Source organism: Vipera ursinii, assembly GCF_947247035.1.
Source record: "Vipera ursinii genome assembly, chromosome: 2".
Classification (NCBI taxonomy): domain Eukaryota; kingdom Metazoa; phylum Chordata; class Lepidosauria; order Squamata; family Viperidae; genus Vipera; species Vipera ursinii.
This window is the reverse complement of record NC_139513.1, coordinates 237,705,666-237,732,134: the sequence shown is the minus strand read 5'-3', so window position 1 is coordinate 237,732,134 and position 26,469 is coordinate 237,705,666. Positions and strand designations below refer to the sequence as shown.

Here is a 26,469-nt window from a genome sequence, read left to right as displayed (position 1 = left end):
AAATAATACAAGCCTAAGGATGCCTACTCCCAAGTCTTAAGATGCTTACTTACTAAGGATGTACAGGATTACAGGCAGAATCAGCACTTTAAAACACCGCTTTCCTATTTACTAAAAGCAGGGCTTTTTTTCTCATAGAACGTTCAGAACGGAGTTCCGGCACCTTTTTTGTATGGAACCTTGTAGGGTAGGCAAGGCGGGTTGTATGACATGTGTGAGTTCCGGCACCTTTTTCTTTTACAAAAAAAGCACTGACTAAAAGTTAAGAATAAAATAAAAATTCCCCTAGTCATGCTAAGTCATTTGGAGAAAACTTGGAGAGACATCCCAACTTCTCTGCAGGACATGATGATTTTTATCTGAGGCTGAGATACTTTTCCAATGGTTTAATACTTCGGAGAGATCAGCCTGAACATTGCTAGGCTACACACAAAGGCATTTTGTTGTTGTTAGTTGCAAAGTCGTGTCCGACACATCGCGACCCTATGGACAACGTTCCTCCAAGCCTTCCTGTCCTCTACCATCTTCTGGAGTCCATTTAGGCTCACGCCTACTGCTTCAGTGACTCCATCCAGCCACCTCATTCTCTGTCGTCCCCTTCTTCTCTTGCCCACAATCTTTCCCAGCATTAGGCTCTTCTCCAGTGAGTCCTTCCTTCTCAACAAAGGCATTTTATATTTAGTATTTTTAATTTATTTATTTTTTAATTCTCTAATTTTAATTTATTGCACAGATGTTCTCAATTTTATTTCTATCTTGATTTCTGTACTTATTATATGTTTTGCTGTGAGCCGCCCTGAGTCCTTCGGGAGATAGGGCGGGATATAAAACCCATCAATAAATAAAATAAATAAATAAATTTAATTAAGTTAAATTAATCCAACTCTGGGCGGTTGACTTAATGCATGTTGTCTGGGGAGGAGAACCTGGGAAAATCAGAGCAGAGTATAAAATCAGCAGAGCTACCAGTGGGAAACAAGCCTCATGGCTCCGGGATTTTTTTTTCCCCCCAGTACAACGAAAGGAAAACCCGCTTCCCCTTTGGTCAGGAAAAAAAACCACACACACACAACCATTTCATATCCTCACAACCGCGAGCTAGACACGCTTCGTCCAAGGACATTCCTGGACACCGACATCCATCATACGCTCCATGGAAGCGCACATGCGCGCTACGGGAACCGCCGCCCCGCTCTGCTCTCGCTGATTTTTTTTTTTTTTTTTTATAAAAAGCCGGCAAGACCTGCTCCAAACCCACCCTGCCTGCTTCTCGCGCTCTCGACGTCACGGCTCCGCCCCCCTGCTCTTCACGCTCGGCGACGTAGCTCCGCCTCCTACCCGGAAGCAGCGGAGAGCGATGGCGGCGGAGCCTGCGGGGCAACAGTGGGTGCTGGTGGAGATGGTCCAGGCCTTCTACGAGGTGAGAGGCCGAGAATGGCTGGGCTTGGATAGGGGCTCCGCTGAGGGATCGTGGCGGAGGGGGTCGAAAGCTGCTTTGGGAACGGCATGTCACCTTCCTTTCCCCCCCCCTCCCTCCCAATAAGGGCCGTGGCTGGAAAAGGCTCGGGACCTACGGGAAGGGGACGATGGTCGAGTCCCTGTTAAGGACGGATGGAGTAGGAAAGAGGGGCTTGGGCCGGGAGGCGAAGTCATCGTGGGGTTGGTTGGTTGGTGGATGGCGCTTGGGATGTATGGTGGGTACTCACTACAACAGGGGTCTTCAAACTTGGCCCTTTTATGACTTGTGGACTTCAACTCCCAGAATTCCTCAGCCAGCTTTGCTGGCTGAGGAATTCTGGGAGTTGAAGTCCACAAGTCATAAAAGGGCCAAGTTTGAAGACCCCTGCACTACAATATACCTGACCTCAACGAATTGAAGCGAGCCGGAGGATTCATTTCTCCACTTAATTGCAGTTGAGGTTCGCTATTGTTGGTTTCTGGGATTCGATTTGTGATAAAAACGTTTAGAAGTTTTATCTTCTTGTTCTTCCACCATCCGTCCCTCTCCCTCCCTCCCTCTCCCCATTTCTTTTATGGCTTTGATTTTTTTTTTAAAAATCCCATTTATATCCCGCCCTTCTCCGAAGACTCAGGGCGGCTTACAATCTAAAGCACAATGTGCTTAGCAATAGCCTTCATTCTATGTATATACCTGCTTATTAGGGCTTTCGGGGGGGGGCAAGGGGGGGCCAAGCAGCATTTTTACAAAGTCAGCTTATTGCCCCCAACAATCTGGGTCCTCTTTTTACCTACCTCGGAAGGATGGAAGGCTGAGTCAACCTTGAGTCTGGTGGGATGCGAACCAGCGCTAATTGCAGGCAGCTGGTGTTACTTAAGGAGGCATTAGCCCACGGCTCCACCAAGGCTCTTTGACTTTGAAGGAAGAGATCCTTGCCCATCGTTTGCCCAAGTGTAAAGCTACATTACCGATATCAGCCTGTTCTAACTGCATCTTGATATCTTGGCTTTAGATCAGGGAAGAAGTGTTGTGTGTGTGTGTGTGTGTGTGTGTGTGTGTGTTTGTAAGCGTGGCTCAAGGATTATTAGCTAGGTTGTTATGTAGACTAAAGGGACGCAGTGGCTCAGTGGGTTGGGACGCTGAGCTTGTCGATCAGAAGGTCGGCAGTTTGGCAGGTCGAATCCCGAGTGCCGCATAACAGAGTGAGCGCCTGTTACTCGTCCCAGCTTCTGCCAACCTAGCAGTTCGAAAGCACGTAAAAATGCAAGTAGAAAAAATGGGACCACTACGGTGGGAAGGTAGCAGCGTTCCGTGCGCCTTTGGCGTCTAGTCATGCCGGCCACATGACCACGGAGATGTCCTCGGACAAGTGCTGGCTCTTCGGCTTTGAAACGGAGATGAGCACCGGCTCCTAGAGTCGGAAACAACTAGCACGCATGTGCGGGGGAACCTTTACCTTTACCTTTATGTAGAATAAATGAATTCTGAGCATCTTTCTACATCCATTCTTGAAATGCCATAATGGCTGTAAGAAGTATTAACATTATTTTGAAAATTCTTGTTCAATTTTGCACAGAATTTAAATATCTTATTTTTATGGATGTGTTATTAAATATTTCTTAGAATAAAAATGCAAAAATAATTAATTTTGTAATGATAAGGATGATTCCTGGAAAATCTCACCCTCTATGTTCTGTTTAAAGGGGTACTTAAATACTTTCTCTGCTAGACTGGTGTAATTCTCTGAATATTGTTTGTGGACTATATTAGCTGTGACTGACTCATGTCCTAATGTTGAAAGTCCATTTAAAAGTAAGATTTAGATGCTTATATCAGAAGAAACAAACAGTCATAACATATTGCAGATGGCAAGCACACTAACTTGGCTTAAATTGCTAATAGTATAATTCTACAGGATAGATAATATAATAGTCAACTAGAACCAAAGAAACCTGCATTTATGTCATCCTCAAACAGAGAAGCTCCCTAGATGATTTTGGGCCAAGTCATTCACGCTTGCTCTCATCTACCTCATGGGAGTGTTATTTTGGAGAAAAAGTCAAGGTAAACTGCTATGTATCCTTCCTTTAGTGCTTGTAGGAAAGATAGAAAATAAATTAATGCATTCACACAAATGCACACACACATGCATGTATACAAAAACATAAATCATAAATGATAGAAAAAGAAACAGGAGTTTAAAGCAGGTTGATTGTTAAGTTTATTTTCAGTGTAAAACTATTCCAGAAACACGACCATATGATTTGTAGCTATAAACTTAATGTTTCACTTGTACATAGATTATTGACTGAGAAACTTTTTGATCTATGCTTTAGGAATGGGGATACCATTTAATCTGTTTAGTCCTACAAAGTAAGTATGGTATGAATTCATTTAATGCTGGTCAGCACAGTCCTTCATGAATTACTTGCATACATTTTTTAAATGTATACATTTCTCCCTTGTGATTTTGGAGAGCATTACATGAGAGGACAGAGAAAACACTGTGTGCATTCACAGTGGGCATTCATTCACAAACATAAAATGGTTTTCTAACCAGTCATTGGGCACAGAAGCCTGAAATAAAATCCATCAGGATCATAGAATTCTAATTCCATGATTCAAAATTTAAAATCATGTTAGTTTTATCAGCCTCAAATTAGAGTTCCAACTGTAGGCAGTTAAGTTTGCAGCTTCAAAGTCATAGAAATTTTTGCATCACCGTGAGGCATGCATAAAAATAGATCCAGTCCTTTTTTAGTATCCCTAATGAATTTTTTTCCAGTCATATTAGGTCTCAAAAGTAATTCTTGCAGAGTTATATAAGATGTGTTTCGAATAGAGCTTAACCATTGCAGAAATTGCCTGTTTGTTATGTGGATTTATTGAAATAACATAGGTTCATTAATGATTTCTCCTATTTTTTTTAATTTCTAGGCTCCAGCGTACCATCTTATTTTAGAAGGTATTCTGATCCTATGGATAATCAGACTGCTTTTCTCTAAAACATATAAACTTCAGGAGCGATCTGATCTTACGCCTAAGGTCTGGATTTCTAAATTTTTCTCTCCCTCTCTATTCCCCCTCTTCCCTTCCCCCTTCACCTACTCACCCACCCACACAGACACATAACTATATATATAGTAGTTATAGAAAGTCTACTAACCCCTGTTAAAATGCCAAGCTTTTAAAATGTAAAAAAACAGACCAAGATATGCCACTTCACAATTCTTTCCACCTTTAATATATATATAATATATATATTTAAGTTCAATTAAAAAACAAACTGAAATATAAATATATAAGGGACATTTATTGTAGTTTCTGCAAGAATCCCTGGGTATATAAGAAACAGAGATGCATGTCTGTCATTGACCAGTCAGTGCAAAGCATCTCAGAATCTAAAAAGTATTATCTCCTTTTTATAGTATAATTATTTTTGTTACCGTTTCTAGGCATACAGTTGCAAGAAAAAGTATGTGAACCCTTTGGGATTACGTGGAGTTTTGCATGAATTGGCCATAAAATGCGCTCTAAACGTCATGTAAGTCACAACAATAGAAAAACACAGTCTGCTTAAAATAATACTCCACAAACATTAGCTGTTGTCATGTTTTAATTGAACATAAGATGGAAACATTCACAGTGCAGGGTGGAAAAAGTATGTGAACCTTTGGACTTAATAACTGGTTGACCCTCCTTTGGCAGCAATAACCTCAACCAAACGTTTCCTGTAGTTGCAGATCAGACCTGCACAATGATCTGGAGTAATTTTGGACCACTCCTCTTCACAAAACTGTTTCAGTGTAGCAATATTCTTGGGATGTCTGGTGTGAATCGCTCTCTTAAGGTCATGCCACAGCATTTCAATTGGGTTGAGGTCAGGACTCTGACTAGGCCACTCCAGAAGGCGTATTCTGTTCTGTTGAAGCCATTGTTTTGTTGAATTACTTGTATGCTTTGGGTCATTGTCCTGTTGCATCACCCATCCTCTGCGGAGCTTCAGTTGGCGGACAGATGGTCGTACATTTTCCTGCAAAATGTCCTGATAAACTCTGGAATTCATTTTCCCATCAATGGCAACAATCCGTCCAGGCCCTGAGGCAGCAAAGCAGCCCCAAACCATGATGCTCCCTCCGCCATATTTTACAGTGGGGATGAGGTTTTGATGTTGGTGTGCTGTGCCTTTTTTTCTCCACACATAGTGTTGTGTGTTTTTCCCAAACAACTCAATTTTGGTTTCATCTGTCCACAGTATATTTTGCTAGTAGTGCTGTGGAACATCCAGGTGCTCTTTTGCAAACTTCAAACGTGCTGCAATATTTTTTTTGGACAGCAATGGCTTTCTCCATGGTGTCCTCCCATGTACTCCATTTTTGTTTAATGTTTTCGTTATTGTAGATGTGTCAACAAAAATGTTAGCATGTGCCAGAGATTTCTGTAGGTCTTTAGCTGACACTCTAGGATTCTTTTTCACCTCATTAAGCATTATGCGCTGTGCTCTTGCAGTCATTTTTACAGGACGACCACGCCTAGGGAGAGTAGCAACAGTGCTAAACTTTCTCCATTTGTAGACAGTCAGTCTTACCGTGGACACATGAACGTCAAGGCTTTTGGAGATTCTTTTGTAACCCTTTCCAGCTTCATGCAAGTCAACAATTCTTGATCGTAGGTCTTCTGAGAGCTCTTTTCTGCGAGGCATGGTTCACATCAGACAGTGCTTCTTGAGACCAGTAAACCCAAAACAGGTGTGTGTTTTTAAAGGGCAGGACAGCTGTCAGCAACACATCCAATATCATCACACTGATTGGAGTCAAGGTTGACTCACTCCTGGCTCCAATTAGCTCTTGGAGAAGTCATTAGGCTAGGGGTTCACATACTTTTTCCACCCTGCACTGTGAATGTTTACATGTTATGTTCAATTAAAACATGACAACAGCTAATGTTTGTGTAGTATTATTTTAAGCAGACTGTGTTTTTCTATTATTGTGACTTACATGACGTTTAGAGCGCATTTTATGGCCAATTCATGCAAAACTCCACGTAATCCCAAAGGGTTCACATACTTTTTCTTGCAACTGTAGTTGGATTTTAAGATTACAGTTTCTGTGCTGTTTCGTATGTTCATCAAAGACTGTTGTACAAGAAATTTAGTTCAGTTCCAAAGCATACTTGCTAGTTAATCAACTTACTAATGTCTTCTAAAATTGTGCAAAAAGAAGTTTTGTAATTAATGCAGCAATCAATTAAGTATTCCTAATATTCTTAGGAAAACTATGAATTGTATAAAGGATAATTTGATTTAAGGAAATGGCATAAAACTACCTTTAGTAGATTTAAAATGAACATGATTTCAGTCTCATTAACTTAAATCTCTTTTTTTACAAATGTCTCTGTGTGTATCTCAACTGCTTACATGCAATTTTTCATTCTTTTCTTAGTAAATTAGGGTTAAATTCTTGGACTAGGACAAGAGAAACCCAGGTTCAAGTCCACTCTCAGCTATAGATGCTCGGGGAGTGACCTTGGACTACAGTAGTGTAGAAGAAGGACAGTGTCAAGAGAGGAATCAGCCTGGAGTTGTTACATTCGCACAAGCAATCAAAGTACAGCTCCCCCCTTGAAATCCATTAATTCTTATCTACTGCCAGTTTGGCACTGAGTGTTAGTTGACTAGATTCTTGTAAGTAGGAATGAGCAATAAAGCCACTTAACTGGAACTTAATATGTGATCCTGATTCTTGCCAACTGACAAGTAGTCATTCTCTCTCAGACCAACTTCCTTCATAGGATTGTTGTTATAAAGGAAAATTGAAGGAGACTGCTATATATACCATCTTGAGCTCTAGGAGGAAAGGCAGGATATCTATCTGTTGAACATCATTCAGTACTTCTGTTTCTGTTTGTAACAGGAAAAGGAAGAGTTGATTGAAGAATGGCAGCCAGAACCTCTTGTTCCTCCAGTACCAAAAGATCACCCAGCACTGAATTACAATATTGTTAAAGGGTAAGTTTGGATTGCCGTAATTTCAGCCCAGTTTTTTTTTTTACATGTTTACATGAAATATGACTGCGTTTGAAAGTATATACTTCTAGCAGATGTGTTTAGGATTGTGAGCTTGACCACTTTGTACAATAATTATGGCTCACTATCTTGCAAGTTAAGAGAACTGGGTTCAGCACAAATTTAAATTCTAATGTGGAACTGAGTTGTGAAAGATACCAAGTAGGCATAGTAAGTTACTTCATTTTTATCACTCTGCTTAATGGATAAAATAAGCATGTCTGATGGTCCTTAGAAGTCCTGGTGAAATGAAAAATGTGTTTTCTTTGAAGTTGTTATAGGTAGGCTGTGGTTTGATTGCACTAAACTAAAACTGAACATTTTTAGTTGTTCCAAATGTTGGCTAAAAAGGGATCTCACAGGGCAAGCAAGGCCACCCTGGTATGCTCCACCAATCTTTCTAATTGGTTATGCCTTGCTTCAAACATGGTGCCTAGCTGCCTGCTCGCCTCTCAATCTTCCTTTCTGGTATGTCCCTTTAAGGGAAATCAAGTGGGCTGGTTGGATACCAATCCTCGGAAACATCTTCTGCCTAGAATTCATATATTTTGCACCCGTTTTCTGTTTTGCTCACCTGGACTCACCTGTTCTGGACACTTCATATAACAATTTACATATTTTCTGTTTTTAATTTACTCAGACATTATTAGCATTAGTAATTCTAGATTTACTTAATTTACTAAATTGTTTAGTAATAACAGGCATTTTCTATTTAAAGGGCATTCAATCTCAGGATAAGAAACATAAGACAGGTAATTTTAGCTACTCATGAATGGTATTTTCTACTTCCCTGTTAATTGAGTGGTAGAGCCTGTGCTTTGCCCACAGGACATCTCAGATTCAAAATTTGCACATAGTGCTACAAATACTACCTACAGTCCTGGCAAGATGCTGCCGGTCAATGTAGACTATTGGGCTAGGTGAATTAACAGTATAACTTTGGTAGCTTCCTGTTTTTTCCAAATAAACATGGAAAAGGGAAAATCTATTTACAGTAATGCTAAAAAGGGCAGTTTCTATAATAAAGGGGGATTTTAACTGCTGATCTTTTCTTAAACTACCGTATATACTTGAGTATAAGCCGAATTTTTCAGCCCACTTTTTGGGCTGAAAAACTCCACTTCGGCTTATACTCCAGTCAACAAAAAAAAAGAACTGTCCCTTCGTTCGGAACAGGCTGCTGAGAGAAGGGAGCGGCGGAGCCTTGCAGAGCTGGCGGCAGTCCAGCATTGTTTCTCCCCCTCGTGCGTGCGTGTGTGTGTCAGACCCACGGGAATGGCTGGTAGGGAAGCGGCATTCCGGCATTCCCCCCCTTCCTGTGTGTCGAGCCCACGGGGCTTGACACACAGAGAAACGCAAATGCCGGACTGCCGCCACCTTTACTAGCCATTCCTGCGGGTCTGACACACACACACACACACACACACACACACACATGCCGCCGGGCTCGGCTCCTTGGAAGGAGGGGCAGCCCCCGCCGCACCCCCTCCCGGCCCGCAGCGCCGCGCCGCCGCCGCTTCCTCCGGGCAAGTCGGGGGGGCTTGCGGGGCGAAGGTCAGGGGGCAGGCAGGGCGGGAGGGCGGCCGCGCAGCTCAGCGCCGCCCCGAAGCCACAGCCAGCCGCCGCTTCCCCCATCGCTCGCTCGCCCGCGCAGCCCCGAACTCGCCCCAACTCACCACCAGCCGCCGCTTCCCCCCATCGCTCGCTCGCCCGCGCAGCCCCGAACTCGCCCCAACTCACCGCCAGCCGCCGCTTCCCCCCATCGCTCGCTCGCCCGCGCAGCCCCGAACTCGCCCCAACTCACCGCCAGCCGCCGCTTCCCCCCATCGCTCGCTCGCCCGCGCAGCCCCGAACTCGCCCCAACTCACCGCCAGCCGCCGCTTCCCCCATCGCTCGCTCGCCCGCGCAGCCCCGAACTCGCCCCAACTCACCGCCAGCCGCCGCTTCCCCCCATCGCTCGCTCGCCCGCGCAGCCCCGAACTCACCCCAACTCACCGCCAGCCGCCGCTTCCCCCCATCGCTCGCTCGCCCGCGCAGCCCCGAACTCGCCCCAACTCACCGCCAGCCGCCGCTTCCCCCCATCGCTCGCTCGCCCGCGCAGCCCCGAACTCGCCCCAACAAACCGCCAGCCGCCGCTTCCCCCCATCGCTCGCTCGCCCGCGCAGCCCCGAACTCGCCCCAACTCACCGCCAGCCGCCGCTTCCCCCCCATCGCTCGCTCGCCCGCGCAGCCCCGAACTCGCCCCAACTCACCGCCAGCCGCCGCTTCCCCCCCATCGCTCGCTCGCCCCGCGCAGCCCCGAACTCGCCCCAACTCACCGCCAGCCGCCGCTTCCCCCCATCGCTCGCTCGCCCGCGCAGCCCCGAACTCGCCCCAACTCACCGCCAGCCGCCGCTTCCCCCCATCGCTCGCTCGCCCGCGCAGCCCCGAACTCGCCCCAACTCACCGCCAGCCGCCGCTTCCCCCCCGCTCGCCCGCTGCCTCGCCCGCGCCACCCCAACGCCACAGCCAGCCGCCGCTCGCAGGCCTTTCCGCCTCCCTCCCCTTTGGGCAGCGCTCTGCCCGGTGCCTTCCCTCCCCCGCTCTCCGCCGCCTGGCGACGCGCACACTGGCGCAGCGGGGCTGAAAGAAAGCCGGTCCCTTCCCTTCGCTCCCCGCTTAGTGCCCGAGTCATGGCTGCTGACGGGGTGGATGAACGCTGCTGTCAGCGCCCAGTTCGGGCAATGTGAGGTAAAAAAAAAACCTCATCTCTCTCCCCAGCCTCGTCTCCCGGCACGTTGGCCCCAAACTCCCCATCGGCTTTCCCGGCGTCGCTGCCAAGTTCAAGGGGAGAAGAAGAAGAAGAGCGGGGCGCGGGGGTGGGGGCTGACGGAGGAACGAGCGGACGAGCTTGGGCGGCGGGGCAGAATTCCGCGTTTACTCCCGGCTTTAGGCAGCTCCAGGCGCACTGGGGAGTGAATTTGGGGGCGGAAGGGGTGCATCTCTTTGCGCCCCCCAGGCCTCCCTAGTTGCTTTGTTGATGGCAAGGGAGAATTTGGGATCGGAGTGGGGGGCATCGGCTTGGAAGGGGGCGGGGACGCGGCTGCTGCGGAGAGGACTCCGCTGTCCTTGAGGCAAGGCTGAAGCTCCTGAGCCTTCTTCCCATTTGCCTGGCTCTCTGCGCTTCCCTCCTTTCCCTCCCCCCCCCACAATTTTGCTGAATCAGGGGGCTTCTCTTGAGAAACGGGCACGAGGAGGGAAACAACGCTTAACTGCCCCCCCCCCACACACACAAGCGGCAAAAGCGGGGGGGGGAGAGAGAAACGCCTTGTTCTCTCGTCTCAGCGGAGACTTGTTTCGGGGGATCCAGCCTCTGTCACACACACACACACACACACACACACAAGCGGCAAAAGCGGGGGGGGGAGAGAGAAACGCCTTGTTCTCTCGTCTGAGCGGAGACTTGTTTCGGGGGATCCAGCCTCTGTCACACACACACACACACACACACACACAAGCGGCAAAAGCGGGGGGGGAGAGAGAAACGCCTTGTTCTCTCGTCTCAGCGGAGACTTGTTTCGGGGGATCCAGCCTCTGTCACACACACACACACACACAAGCGGCAAAAGCGGGGGGGGGAGAGAGAAACGCCTTGTTCTCTCGTCTCAGCGGAGACTTGTTTCGGGGGATCCAGCCTCTGTCACACACACACACACACACACACACAAGCGGCAAAAGCGGGGGGGGGGAGAGAGAAACGCCTTGTTCTCTCGTCTCAGCGGAGACTTGTTTCGGGGGATCCAGCCTCTGTCACACACACACACACACACACACACAAGCGGCAAAAGCGGGGGGGGGAGAGAGAAACGCCTTGTTCTCTCGTCTCAGCGGAGACTTGTTTCGGGGGATCCAGCCTCTGTCACACACACACACACACACACACACACACACACACAAGCGGCAAAAGCGGGGGGGGGAGAGAGAAAAGCCTTGTTCTCTCGTCTCAGCGGAGACTTGTTTCGGGGGATCCAGCCTCTGTCACACACACACACACACACACACACACACACACAAGCGGCAAAAGCGGGGGGGGGGGAGAGAGAAAAGCCTTGTTCTCTCATGTCAGCGGAGACTTTTTTCGAGGGATCCAGCCTCTGTCACTGGGCAGCTGACAGAAAGGGGCGGCAGAAGCTGCATCCCCCGAAAGAAGTGTTCGCCGAGAAAATCTCTCTCTCTCTCTCTCTCTCTCTCTCTCTCTCTCTCTCTCTCTCTCTCTCTCTCTCTCTCTCTCTCTCTCTCTCTCGTGTTATCTCGAACCAGATGGGATGGCAAAGTCAAATGCAAATGGGGATCTTGCAGATCTTGCCCTGCCTTTCCCCCCACGGTTACCTTCTGTTCTTGATGAGCTCACGAGTGCTCAAGGACAAAATAAGGCTGGGCAGAGCCGCCAGTTAAAAATAGGATGCAGATAAAAGGAAAGGTAAGGAGGGGTTCAGGTTGAGAGGAGAGGCTGCGTAGCCTTAGTGTAACTCCTGTGTGGGCTGACTGGGTTGCCTCCGATGGGCTCAGACAGTGGAACAGAATGGAATAGAAAATATGGAATGGATTGGAACAGAACGTAGAACAGAACAGAACAGAATAGAATAGAAATATAGAAAGTGAATGGAATAGAATAGAATAGAATAGAATAGAAATATAGAAAGTGAATAGAATGGAATGGAATAGAATAGAATAGAATAGAATAGAATAGAATAGAATAGAATAGAATAGAATAGAATAGAATAGAATAGAATAGAATAGAATAGAATAGAGAATGGTAATAAGAATAGAATAGAATAGAATAGAATAGAATAGAATAGAATAGAATAGAATAGAAATATAGAAAGTGAATAGAATAGAATAGAATAGAAAAGAAATATAGAAAGTGAATAGAATAGAATAGAATAGAATAGAAATATAGAAAGTGAATAGAATAGAATAGAATAGAATAGAATAGAATAGAAATATAGAAAGTGAATGGAATAGAATAGAATAGAATAGAATAGAATAGAAATATAGAAAGTGAATAGAATAGAATAGAATAGAATAGAATAGAATAGAATAGAGAATGCTAATAAGAATAGAATAGAATAGAATAGAATAGAATAGAAATATAGAAAGTGAATAGAATAGAATAGAATAGAATAGAATAGAAATATAGAAAGTGAATGGAATAGAATAGAATAGAATAGAAATATAGAAAGTGAATAGAATAGAATAGAATAGAATAGAATAGAATAGAATAGAATAGAGAATGGTAATTAGAATAGAATAGAATAGAATAGAATAGAATAGAAATATAGAAAGTGAATGGAATAGAATAGAATAGAATAGAAATATAGAAAGTGAATGGAATAGAATAGAATAGAATAGAAATATAGAAAGTGAATAGAATAGAATAGAATAGAATAGAATAGAATAGAATAGAGCTGGAAGGGACCTTGGAGGTCTTCTAGTCCAGCCCCTTGCTCAAGCAGGAGGACCTATACCAGTGGTGGTGAACCTATGGCACGCCTGCCAGAGGTGGCACTCAGAGCCCTCTCTGTTGGCACGTGCGCCACCACCGCTGCCAGCAGCAGGTCCTTGTCGGTTGGTGGACTGGAAGAAAAGGGAGGGGGAAGCATTTTACATGCGTGCATGCGTGCACGGGGCCACGAGCAGGCACATGCTGCAAAGGGGGCGGGGCTAGTGCCTGCGTGATACTCACTAGCCCAGCCCCGTTCTCACGTGGTGCGGTGCCTTGTATCTGCACCCTGCGGCGCGGCGGTTGGCGTTTTTGTGCCTTGTGGTACGGTGGCCCATTTTTTGCTCCCCCTTTATTTTTCGTGCCAGAGGCGGCACTCAGAGGCGCCTCCCTGTCCCCTCCCCCGAGGGCACCAGAATGCCGATGCTGCCTTGGCAGTTTGTGATAAACAAGTGGGTTTTGGCTTGCTTGCGGTTTGGGCACTCGGTCTCTAAAAGTTTTGCCACCACTGACCGATACCATCTCAGACAGGTGAATGTCCAGTCTCTTCTTAAAAACCTCCAGTGATGGAGCACTCTTGATTTCTGGTGGCAAGCTGTTCCACTGGGCAGCTGAGAGAAAGGGGCGGCAGAAGCTGCATCCCCCGAAAGAAGTCTTCGCCGAGAAAATGGGCGCTGAGACGCCTCATTCTCTCGCTCAGCGGAGACTTCTTTCGCGAGATCCAGCCTCTGCCGTGCTGCACCGAGAGAACAGCAAGCTGCCCCCATTCTCTCAGCGGAGCACTCCACCGCCCCATTCTCTCGGCGGCTTGCCACCCCGTTCTCTCATCTCAGCAGAGACGTCTTTCGGGGGATCCAGCCTCCAGCTGCTGCATTTCCCAGCCTCGGCTTATACTCGAGTCAATAACTTTTTCCAGTTTTTGGGGGTGAAATTGGGGGTCTCGGCTTATACTCGAGTCGGCTTATACTCAAGTATATACGGTAATTCGTTCTCTACCATAGGTATCAAATATTTACTTTGTCTCCTTTTTTTCTTTCAATTTTATATGCGCCCACTTAAATCTAAAGTAATTTCTGAAAAAATGCTTAGATGCTACCTATAATAGCTCAGAACTTAATCCACTTGAGATTAATGGAGCTTCGTCATAACTAAGCATATGAAGGATTAAACCTTTAAACATTAAATTTTGAGGATGCTTGTTCACTGTGCCATAAGTTTAAAAAGTCACAGGAATTTCAGTATATTTCTAAGCAAAATTTCTGTTCTAAGTAACATTTATCTCTTTGAGTTTGTTATATAAGGATGCCATATTTGTATTTCCTTATGTTACTCTTTAAGGCAGGGGTGTCAAACTCAATTTCACTGAGGGCCGCATCAGCATTGCGGTTGCCCTCAGGGGGCCGGGTGGGTATGGCCTGGGTGGGCGTGGCCTACTGGGTGGGTGTGGCTAGAGTGCATATGGCCTACTGGGTGGGCATGGCCAGCTCTCCATCGTTCGCATCAAGGGTGCCTATGGGGGCCTGGGCAGGAATGGGACAGATCTGAGGGTCTCTGGCAGAAGGAGGGTCTCTGGGCCAGGGCCAAGGCAGTGGGGGCCGTTCCCTCACTGTTTCCAGGATGGCTTCGCGGGCCACATGAAACCACGTTGCGGGCCGGATCTGGCCCCCGGGCCTTGTGTTTGACACGTCTGCTCTAGAATGCAATACAGGAAGCAGCAGATAAAACCTACCCCATCCTATCTGAACCAGCAGAGGATCTAGGAAAATCTCTTGAATCCATAGAAAATATAGGGGAGCACTGGTTTTAACAAAGCAATATAGCGCTGTACACAGCAATGAACTGTGTGGTAGATTTTCTGCACGGAGACTGCTCTCACCAATGAGCAGAATATACAATGCTGAATAGAGTTGCCACACCAATGTTTCAGTCTTCTTGTGCCTGCCAATGTTATGAGATGCAATAGTGGTTTACAGTCATAAATAAGACTCATCATGAGTCTGAAGACAAATCAAGAAAACCTAAAAAAAAGAAAAGCGGGGGGGGGGGTATTGGCAGTTATGGAAGCCACTTAGAGTTAAGAGGCTCCTTAACACTAACAGCCTCTGTCACTGCCCAAGCACAGGTAGCCTTGAATAGATCAAATTTCCTTTTGAAGGTTACTATTAAATAGCTTGGCATGTCCAGCTGTTTCTTGCCATGGCTGAGGAGTCCTTTGCTTCCCTATGTTTTAATGCTGTCTCTTCAGATGTCAGTGTTTCTGAGCTCTGGGTGGAAATGCTCCTGGTTTGTATAAGAGTAATTGCTAGGTTCATAGTAGAAACCATAGAGTTGGTTGCTGAGTCAATATCTTTGTTGCATCGCAGAAATAAATGGCCTGTTGTTGAATTGCCACCATTTGGTCTTGCTCATTGTTTATGGAATATACTTTAGACTTGACCATAACACAAGGTGAACAGAATTGATGCATCTCTTGAACAAGTATTCACTGAAAAAATAAGCAACAGAGACAAGTGTTATGGTGCCTTGCTTCCTTTCTTCAGAGCCAGTTCCAACTGTTTGGAGGAGAAGGTCACTCCCTCGTCTTTTCCTCTGTCAGGTGCCACATAGGGCTAGCCAGAGGTGTCAAACTCAATTTCATTGAGGGCCGCATCAGCATTGCGGTTGCCCTCAGGGGGCCAGGTGGGTGTGGCCAGGGTGGGTGTGGCCTACTGGGTGGGCGTGGCTAAAGTGTGTATGGCCTACTGGATGGGTGTGGCCAGCTCTACATTGTTCGCATCAAGGGTGCCTATGGGGGCCTGGGCAGGAGTGGGACAGATCTGAGGGTCTCTGACAGAAGGAGGGTCTCTGGGCCAGGGCCAAGGCAGTGGGGGCTGTTCCCTCACTGTTTCCAGGATGGCTTCGCGGGCCACATAAAACCACTTCGCGGGCCGAATCTGGCCCCCGGGCCTTGTGTTTGACATGTCTGCTTTAAGGGATGTGGTGGCTCACTGGGTTAGGACGCTGAGCTTGTCGATCAGAAGGTCGGCAGTTTGGCGGGTCGAATCCCGAGTGCCGCGTAACAGAGTGAGCGCCTGTTACTCGCTCCAGCTTCTGCCAACCTAGCAGTTTGAAAGCACGTAAAAATGCAAGTAGAAAAATAGGGACCACTACGGTGGGAAGGTAACAGCGTTCCGTGCGCCTTTGGCGTCTAGTCATGCCGGCCACATGACCATGGAGACGTCGGACAAGCGCTGGCTCTTCGGCTTTGAAACGGAGATGAGCACCGGCCCCTAGAGTTGGAAACGACTAGCACGCATGTGCAGGGGAACCTTTACCTTTACCTATGTTACTCTTTAACTGTGTAAGTCAGAAAGATTTCTAAGCAATTCATGGACATTTGGTCACTGCTTAAAATAAATGCCAAAGTGTTTTTGAGAATGCCTTTTTATATAGTAAATGACCTGCATGGAATACATCAGCATGATGAATACAATAATACATATTAACCATGAGATATTTTCTTTGTGAGTACAGTATGTGGCTTGACTTACTGTAGTAGAATAAATGCCTTTTGATGTAGGATTGCATTATGACTTAAAGAAAAATACTACTTTCTTTAAAGCAGTGTATAAATGATCTCAGTAAATGGCATTATGACAAAATTATGTTATTTTGAAGAATTCAGTGCTTATATGGGGTACCTTAATAAATTGCTTTGCTGATTTAGTGCTAATTTTCAGACATACTATAATCTTTTTCAGTTACAAGTAGAGAATAGAATTCATGGACATATTCTATGACACAAGAATTCAAGCAGTGCTATCTTACAAACATCTTTAATAAGCTTGGTGTATCTAAACTTTCATGCATGACAAATAGTAAAATAGACCAAACTTAAGACTTATTATATTTCTATTGTATTTCAAAATAAAAGTTACTGACAAAAGACCAAAAAACACTAAAACATTAAGTGAATTGAAATGGAATTATCTTTACAGGGAGTGCAGAATTATTAGGCAAGTTGTATTTTTGAGGATTAATTTTATTATTGAACAACAACCATGTTCTCAATGAACCCAAAAAACTCATTAATATCAAAGCTGAATATTTTTGGAAGTAGGTTTTAGTTTGTTTTTAGTTATAGCTATTTTAGGGGGATATCTGTGTGTGCAGGTGACTATTACTGTGCATAATTATTAGGCAACTTAACAAAAAACAAATATATACCCATTTCAATTATTTATTTTTACCAGAGAAACCAATATAACATCTCAACATTCAGAAATATACATTTCTGACATTCAAAAACATAACAAAAACAAATCAGTGACCAATATAGCCACCTTTCTTTGCAAGGACACTCAAAAGCCTGCCATCCATGGATTCTGTCAGTGTTTTGATCTGTTCACCATCAACATTGCGTGCAGCAGCAACCACAGCCTCCCAGACACTGTTCAGAGAGGTGTACTGTTTTCCCTCCTTGTAAATCTCACATTTGATGATGGACCACAGGTTCTCAATGGGGTTCAGATCAGGTGAACAAGGAGGCCATGTCATTAGATTTCCTTCTTTTATACCCTTTCTTGCCAGCCACGCTGTGGAGTACTTGGACGCGTGTGATGGAGCATTGTCCTGCATGAAAATCATGTTTTTCTTGAAGGATGCAGACTTCTTCCTGTACCACTGCTTGAAGAAGGTGTCTTCCAGAAACTGGCAGTAGGACTGGGAGTTGAGCTTGACTCCATCCTCAACCCGAAAAGGCCCCACAAGCTCATCTTTGATGATACCAGCCCAAACCAGTACTCCACCTCCACCTTGCTGGCGTCTGAGTCGGACTGGAGCTCTCTGCCCTTTACCAATCCAGCCACGGGCCCATCCATCTGGCCCATCAAGACTCACTCTCATTTCATCAGTCCATAAAACCTTAGAAAAATCAGTCTTGAGATATTTCTTGGCCCAGTCTTGACGTTTCAGCTTGTGTGTCTTGTTCAGTGGTGGTCGTCTTTCAGCCTTTCTTACCTTGGCCATGTCTCTGAGTATTGCACACCTTGTGCTTTTGGGCACTCCAGTGATGTTGCAGCTCTGAAATATGGCCAAACTGGTGGCAAGTGGCATCTTGGCAGCTGCACGCTTGACTTTTCTCAGTTCATGGGCAGTTATTTTGCGCCTTGGTTTCTCCACACGCTTCTTGCGACCCTGTTGACTATTTTTTTTTTTTTAATTCCATTTATATCCCGCCCTTCTCCGAAGACTCAGGGCGGCCCACAAGCTTAGCAGTAGCCTTCATTCTATGTATACGCCTGCTTACCAGGGCTTTCACACACACCCCAAGCGGCATTATTACAAAGTCAGCTTAATTGCCCCCAACAATCTGGGTCCTCATTTTACCTACCTGGGAAGGATGGAAGGCTGAGTCAACCTTGAGCCTGGTGGGACTCGAACCTGCACCAATTGCAGGCAGCTGGTGTTTTGAATGAAACGCTTGATTGTTCGATGATCACGCTTCAGAAGCTTTGCAATTTTAAGAGTGCTGCATCCCTCTGCAAGATATCTCACTATTTTTGACTTTTCTGAGCCTGTCAAGTCCTTCTTTTGACCCATTTTGCCAAAGGAAAGGAAGTTGCCTAATAATTATGCACACCTGATACAGGGTGTTGATGTCATTAGACCACACCCCTTCTCATTACAGAGATGCACATCACCTAATATGCTTAATTGGTAGTAGGCTTTCGAGCCTATACAGCTTGGAGTAAGACAACATGCATAAAGAGGATGATGTGGTCAAAATACTCATTTGCCTAATAATTCTGCACTCGCTGTAAACTTAATGTAAAAATAATAGAAACCAAACAAGAAAATAATAAAATCTTTAGCATGTGTTGGAAATGCAGTTTCTAGAACTTCTAAAATGCTACTGGAAAAATTATGTAAATTAAAAACAGTCAACCATTATAAATAATGAAATATGCTGGTTTAGAGAAAGTAAGCCTGTTAATAGTAGTTGATAGGTGGCTTGAAATTTGGCTATTGCGTAACTCAGTGGTCCCCAACCTTTTGGGCACCAGGGACCAGTTCCGTGGAGAGAGGTTTTTCCACGGACTGGAGGATGCGTGGTTTTGTGTGCTGCAACTCGTGGATGGGGCTTTGCTTGTTTGTGCGGACCAGTTGCTGGCATGCCAGTACTGGTCCACGGACCGGGGGTTGGGGACCTCTGGTGTAACTGATCTTCATTTGATTTGGAAGAGCTTTTTGGTGTGCTGTTATTTGGAGCTATTGCACCAAAGACAAGTTGCAGTACTGTTATAACTTTTTAATATTAAGGAATGTGGATTATGATTTATGTTGCATATTTTTTTGATATACTAATGTTTATCAGCCAAACGTGGAGATGGGTAACATAAAACTCCATGTATAACCAGAACCTCCAAACAGTTGCGATATGCTTTTTCATGTGATTTAAGGGGACAAATATTAAATGCCCATGGATAACTGTTACATTAGTTAAGATAGAGTAAATGTAAGATACACCACATTTTATTTTTCTCTGGATCATTCATTTCTTCCCTTCTGGCCTTACTTTTTTAGAATATTCAAGGTAATATGTGGCTCTTAACCTAAAATGCGTGTGCAGCTCTAGTCTAATGGAAGCCATTCAGGTTCTTGTGGAACTCTGAACATTCCATTCCAACATTTCCAGTTGGAAAAAATATCGCATGAAAATATGTTGCAAGCATGCGCACGCTGGATGAGTTCGGCAAGCTTCTTCTGTGTGAATAATGAAAAGACATGTTGTAATGTCGGCCAAAAGCATTACCTTATCGACTTTCTTCTGAGCACATGGCTGCCCAATTTCAGTGGTTCTTCTGACTGTCAAAACTGACTGGCACGGATGAAATCTTTTCCTTGGGATCTAAGCCATAATGTATGGCAATATTTATTGAGTAGCACTTTAATAAATTATTGTAATAATCATCTTGCTAGATGCTTGCTTTAGAATGAGTTTTCTTTCAAGTTTATTTGACTCTATTTGATGTCTTAGCTTGAACTGATTCTTCAGAGATTTAATTAAAATTACCGTAACTCATCCCTTAATGTTATGAATTAAGCAGTGAAACAAATTTTTAAACACACTGCATTTTCTTAAGTGGCAGGATAACCTTTCCTTAAGATGTAATTTTCATTTTAGGGCATGTTTATTATATTTTCTGATAGCATTATTGTTACTCAGCTAAAATACTTTTAAAAAAAAATATTAAGAAGATGAAATATTTATTTTATTTAATTCCATTTATATCCCGCCCTTCTCCGAAGACTCAGGGCGGCTTTACAACTTAGCAGTAGCCTTCATTCTATGTATATGCCTGCTTATTAGGGCTTTCACACACCCCAAGCGGCATTATTACAAAGTCAGCTTATTGCCCCCAACAATCTGGGTCCTCATGTTACCAAAATTGTTACCAAAATTCTGAAAAGTATTCCAAGAAAAGTATAAAGCAATGAAGAGGTTCCTTTAGAGTTCAACAACAGATAAGTGATTCATTAGAACAAAGTTGCTTGTATTAATAACATTAAAGAACAATTATTCTTAATTAAGATATAAACCTCTACATCAAACGATATCCCCACATTTAGATACAGCACCAGATTGGAGAATACCACAGTTGTTTTTTGTATTCAAGAATGCTTTGAGTTTCTAAATCTGTGCTGGTTTTCCAAATTTATTCACTTTGCATTTTTTTTCATACTTTCAGGCCTCCATCTCACAACATTATCGTGAATGACAAGGAATGCATAAACTTTGCATCATTTAATTTTCTTGGGCTTTTGGATAATGAAAGACTTAAAGTAAGTACCTCCATAGATTTCACTATGTAGCCTTTGTGTTGAAAGAACTATTTGAATGACCTATGGATGCTTATAATCTTTTAGAATTTAATTGTGACTAGTATTTTTCCTTCTGCTTATGTTGATTTCTGTTAGTATTACATTCATTTTACAAGAGGTCCTGTAGACTGCACATGGGGCTCAAAGGTTCTGCCCAGACCAAAACAAACAGGGGTAATTTGTAGTAATAGGAAGTATTGTGCTGGGCTAAAGAGAAGTTAGAGTACATATCACCATTTAGATTATGGTAAATGAAGTCTTATTTTCAAAATAGTCCAGCAGCCCTGTGGTAGTGTGAGTGTCCATATCATGCATGCCTGCATACATGCATAATCATCATATTATTCCCTGTTGGGCATTATATTATATAAAGTGGAGAAAAGGAGTTAGATATAAACCAAAAAACTTAAAATATAAATGATAGAAAAAAATGTAACTAAATCTAAGTTATATCAACATCATTCACTGTACCTCTTTGTGTGTTTTGTCTTTTCAAACCTGCTTGCTTCTGCTGTGTCTGTAAATTGATTCATACATATAATAATCAATGCAAATATCATTTTAAAAAAATGGAAATAGAAAATATAGTGGTGAATACCTAAAAATGGGATTTCATTGTGCTGGAGTTTGTCTTCATCCTTTAATATTCAGAAGTTTGTATTGAACAGTATTCTTGACTAGCAAGTTGGTAGTTGAAAAATCTTTAAAATGGAAGGCATTCACAAATACATTACCTTTTTTGCCAAAAAAAAACATATATGCTTTAAAAATATTAAGAGGGAGTGTTTGCTTTATTGGTGATCCGTGCATTTTCCAAATGTTTATTTAGTGGTCTACATGTCCAGAAACTATGAGAAAGAGTGGAAAAAATAAAGGAAACAAAATAATATTCTTTTAAGGGATTAGGCAAAATATTTATTCTTTACACACATAAGTTATATGTTATATGTAATGTTACATCTTTTATCATTTTAGTGTTCTCAAACATTTATGATTTCCTTTTCATCAGCATTTTAATTCTATTCTTCAATATTGAATGCCTTTCACAAATCTTTAAAATACGTGTACCAGCAATTTCACTTCAATTTCATGCCAAACTATTTCATTTCTTTAATTTGTAGTGCTATTCACTTTTCTCTTTGTCAGCTTCCTCCCCCCCATTTCTGGAACAATTTTTATTTCCCCTAGAATCACAGCAAAGAATGTTACTTCTTCATTATCTTCTTTTTCTTAAGATTGTCAAAATTCCATCCACGTATGTTATGTGAGGTGATAGGATGTCGGATTGGAAAAAAAAAGTCTCTCTAGTCCCACATACTATCTTGTATGAGCCCCAGGAGATTGGGGAATGAAGAGAGAAGTTCCATATAATAATAGTGATATGAAAGAAACAATACAATGTATATCAATGTAGTAATGATTTTATTCTGCAAAAGAATTACATGTAATATGATTTTCCTCTTATACCTCTTTGAAGAATGCAGCCCAGGCATCTCTGGCAAAATATGGTGTTGGCACATGTGGCCCTAGAGGGTTTTATGGCACTTTTGGTAAGTATTGCATCTTTTTCAATATAGGGTTGAATGTAATAATAACTACCTTGATTTTAATTTCACAAGAAAGAATTGAAGCTGGGAAGGCCTGGTGTTAAACTGTTCATACAGTTTAAAGAGATGTTTCTGACGTTCTTTACAATAATCTTGGTTTTTTAACCAATCTGAATAATTTAGTGTATTTGTAAATTTGGACAGTAGTCAGAATCATTTATGAGCAAGTTAAGCATTGGTCCTGATACAGATTCTTAAGTCCTGCAGCATAGAAGCTTAATAAATTATTACTAGTCTCCATTTCTTAACCCCTCTCCATTTATTGACTCCTTCCCAAGGACCTGGTATGATGAGATGATGATGATTTTGTTCTGATTTTTATATATTTTGATCAATTCAAGGAGGCAAATATGCCTAATAGTCCTGCCTCCTATTTTGTCTTTAACTACAACTGTGTAACTTGTGAGGTGCATTGGGCTGAGAGACAGTAACTCACCCAAAGTCACCCAGCTGGCTTCACAGTCTCCTGGTGTCAAGGCCAAGATTTAACCATTACACTAAACTGGTTGTCTTTCATTGTTGTTTTCTTTAGCCAGTTATCAATCCATAAAAGGGCATGCACTCTTTTCCTATTCAAGAGCAGTTGATGGGTGGAGAGAGAGAGAGACTTTATCAAGGCTTTTAAAAGGTCAATGATTCATAAATATTCCACCATCAGTTGACATGTAACTTTCTGCATACTGCTGTTTAGCCAAAAAATTCTGGGCGGCTTGCTGAGGTTTAATTATTCCATCCTTATGATCTCGATGAAGAATTATTTGCTTTTTGTTTAATTTCCATAGCCGTGAAAGTGTTATATAGGGAGATTTAAGTGTGTTGAAGATTGAAATGTTTAATATTGGAGTGTTCAGGGAGACCACAAGAGGGCAGTCTACTGACTGGCTTTAAATTAGCTTTTTTACACAGTAATGCAAATACTTTAATATAAATTTGTGATGATCATGGTATTTTAATTTAGGCCAGAAACGTAAGACTTTTGTAATTCAAATCCTAGTATGAAAATCCCAATCTATGCTTAAAAATAAAATTCCCCGTAAATCTCTTTAAAGGTAATGAGAGTATTATGGATCTAAGCATTCACTTTTTATCTTCATGGACTGATTATCTGGAGTTTAAGTCTTGTGAATGCTTTTTATATATGATTAAAATGGTTTCCATGATGTCATGTGAAACGTTCAGGTCTTCTTCTTGTTGTTGTTCAGTCACTAAGTTGTGTCCTACTCTTCATGATCCCATGACTGTAACATGACAGGCTCCTCTGTCCTCCACTGTCTCTTGGAGTTTGCCCAAATTCTCATTCATTGCGTCAGTGACACTATCTAACCATTTCATCCTCTGCTTTCCACTTCTCCTTTTGCCTTCAATCTTTCATTCAGGTCTTACATTGGAATTATTCACCTTACCATAGTATTTTAGCACTATATACAGTGAGGGGGAAAGTAGTTGATCCCCTGCTGATTTTGTACATTTGCCCACTGACAAAGAAATGATCAGTCTATAATTTTAATGGTAGGTTTATTTTAACAGAGATAGAATAGCAACAAAAAAATCCAGAGAAATGCATTTCAAAAAAGTTATAAATTGATTTGCATTTTAATGTGAAATAAGTATTTGACCCTTTCGTAAAACATGACTTAGTGGCAAAACCCTTGTTGGCAATCACAGAAGTCAGACATTTCTTGCAGTTGGCCACCAGGTCTGCATACATTTCAGGAGGGATTTGTCCCACTCCTCTTTGCAGATCCTCTCCAAGTCATTAAGGTTTCGAAGCTGACATTTGGCAGCTCAAACCTTCAGCTCCTTCCACAGATTTTCTATGGGATTAAGCTCTAGAGACTGCTTCTTCTTGAGTCACTCCTTTGTTGCCTTGGCCGTGTGTTTTGGGTCATTGCCATGCTGGAATACCCATCCACGACCCACTTTCAATGCCCTGGCTGAGGGAAGGAGGTTCTCACCCAAGATTTGACGGTACATGGCCCCGTCCATCGTCCCTTTGATGCAGTGAAGTTGTCCTGTCCCCTTAGCAGAAAAACACCCCCAAAGTATAATGATTCCACCTCCATGTTTGATGGTGGGGGTGGTGTTCTTGGGGTCATAGGCAGCATTCCTCCTCCTCCAAACACGGTGAGTTGAGTTAATGCCAAAGAGCTCGAATTTGGTCTCATCTGATCACAACAATTTCACCCAGTTTTCCTCTGAATCATTCAGATGTTCATTGGCAAACTTCAGACAGGCCTGTACATGTGCTTTCTTGAGCAGGGGGTTAGGGTTAGGGATTTCAGTCCTTCACGACGTAGTGTGTAACCAATTGTTTTCTTGGTGACTATGGTCCCAGCTGCCTTGAGATCATTGACAAGATTCTCCCGTGTAGTTCTGGGCTGACTCCTCACCATTCTCATGATCATGGAAACTCCACAAGATGAGATCTTGCATGGAGCACCAGACTGAGAGAGATTGGCAATTATTTTGTGTTTCTTCCATTTGCGAATAATTGCACCAACTGTTGTTACCTTCTCACCAAGCTGCTTGGCAATAGTCTTGTAGCCCATTCCAGGCTTGTGTAGGTCTACAATCTTGTCCTGACATCCTTGGACAGCTCTTTGGTCTTGGCCATGGTGGCGAGTTTAGAATCTGATTGATTGATTGCTTCTGTGGACAGGTGTCTTTTATACAGGTAAAGAGCTGAGATTAGGAGCATTCCCTTTAAGAGAGTGCTCCTAATTTCAGCTCGTTACCTGTTTAAAAGACACGTGGGAGCCAGAAATCTTACTGATTGATAGGGGATCAAATACGTATTTCATTTATTAAAATGCAAATCAATTTATAACTTTTTTGAAATGTGTTTTTCTGGATTGTTTTGTTGTTATTCTGTCTCTCACTGTTAAAATAAACCTACCATTAAAATTATAGACTGATCATTTCTTTCTCAGTGGGCAAATGTACAAAATCAGCGGGGGATCAAATACTTTTTTCCCTCACTATATGAATTGATTGCCATTATAAGTGTTCATGCCTAATTGACCTTAGCTGAACTCTGAAAGCTAGCCAGGTTCAGATCTGATTAATTCTTAGATAGAACTTTAAGAAATATCAGGGCTAGTCATGAGGTTGGGGGAAAAATTCCTCCAAAGTGGCAGGAGCAACCACTTCCATATTTTTGCCAAGAAAATTATTTGGATGTGTTCATGAAGTCATTAAGTTAATTTTGTCAAACCAATGGGTCGTAGTAAAACTCATTTGAATTCCCTTGTTGAAGTTAAAATTAGGGACGAAACTTGATTTTTAACTATGTTCAGCACGATTGCATCTATGTATAGATAACTTTAAAACTATATAGTTTCAGTATGGGATGACTTACATGCCTTCTGAGGTGAGGAATTAGCTAATCTTTTAACTTCTCAACTTCTGGTGGGTCCTTGTTCCATAGGTTAGTTCCATAGTGGAATATGAAGTGTGCAGATTTTTCTTGATATGTAATAGATATTTTTAGAATTGTTCACAACTGAAATAAAGGATTGGATAAGAAACAGTGGTTGAAAACTGATCAAAGAGAGAAGCAACCTGGAATTAAGGAGAAACCTCCTGACAGTGAGGGCAATTAACCAGTGGAACAGCTTGCCCCCAGAAATCGTGGGTGCTCCATCACTGGAGATTTTTAAAAAGAAGCTAGATGGTCACTTGTCTGAGATGGTATAGGATCTCCTGCTTGAGCAGGGGTTTGGAGTAAAAGACCTCCAAGGTCTCTTCCATTTTCTCTTCCATCTTCTCTTCTCTTCTCTTCTCTTCTCTTCTCTTCTCTTCTCTTCTCTTCTCTTCTCTTCTCTTCTCTTCTCTTCTCATCTCATCTAAAATGATTCTGTGTTTATTTTGAGCATCTGACAGCATAGAAAAATGTGCAGGAACAACAATGATAGTTACAGATTTCTAAAGGTGGTCTGATTTTATATGATCTTTAATCTGTGTTTCTGAAATGCATTACTTGGGTCTATCAATA

The 26,469-nt window shown here is 43.0% G+C and overlaps 1 protein-coding gene across 4 annotated transcripts in view; it reads left to right on the top strand.

The window, feature by feature from the left end:
• Positions 1–1,343: 1,343 nt before the first annotated feature.
• Positions 1,344–26,469, top strand: part of SPTLC1 (serine palmitoyltransferase long chain base subunit 1) — a 43,125-nt gene continuing 17,999 nt past the window's right edge. For 3 of the 4 annotated variants that reach the window (XR_014491457.1, XM_083354649.1, XM_083354651.1), the window contains exons 1-5: positions 1,344–1,420; positions 4,397–4,504; positions 7,372–7,466; positions 20,736–20,829; positions 22,346–22,418. Coding sequence is in view for 2 of the 4 variants with exons in the window: in XM_083354649.1 (XP_083210775.1) it covers positions 1,358–1,420; positions 4,397–4,504; positions 7,372–7,466; positions 20,736–20,829; positions 22,346–22,418 (433 nt within the window). In the remaining 2 variants the exon portion in view is untranslated. The remainder of the gene's footprint in view (positions 1,421–4,396; positions 4,505–7,371; positions 7,467–20,735; positions 20,830–22,345; positions 22,419–26,469) is intronic. The other variant, XM_083354650.1, reaches the window with a different exon arrangement.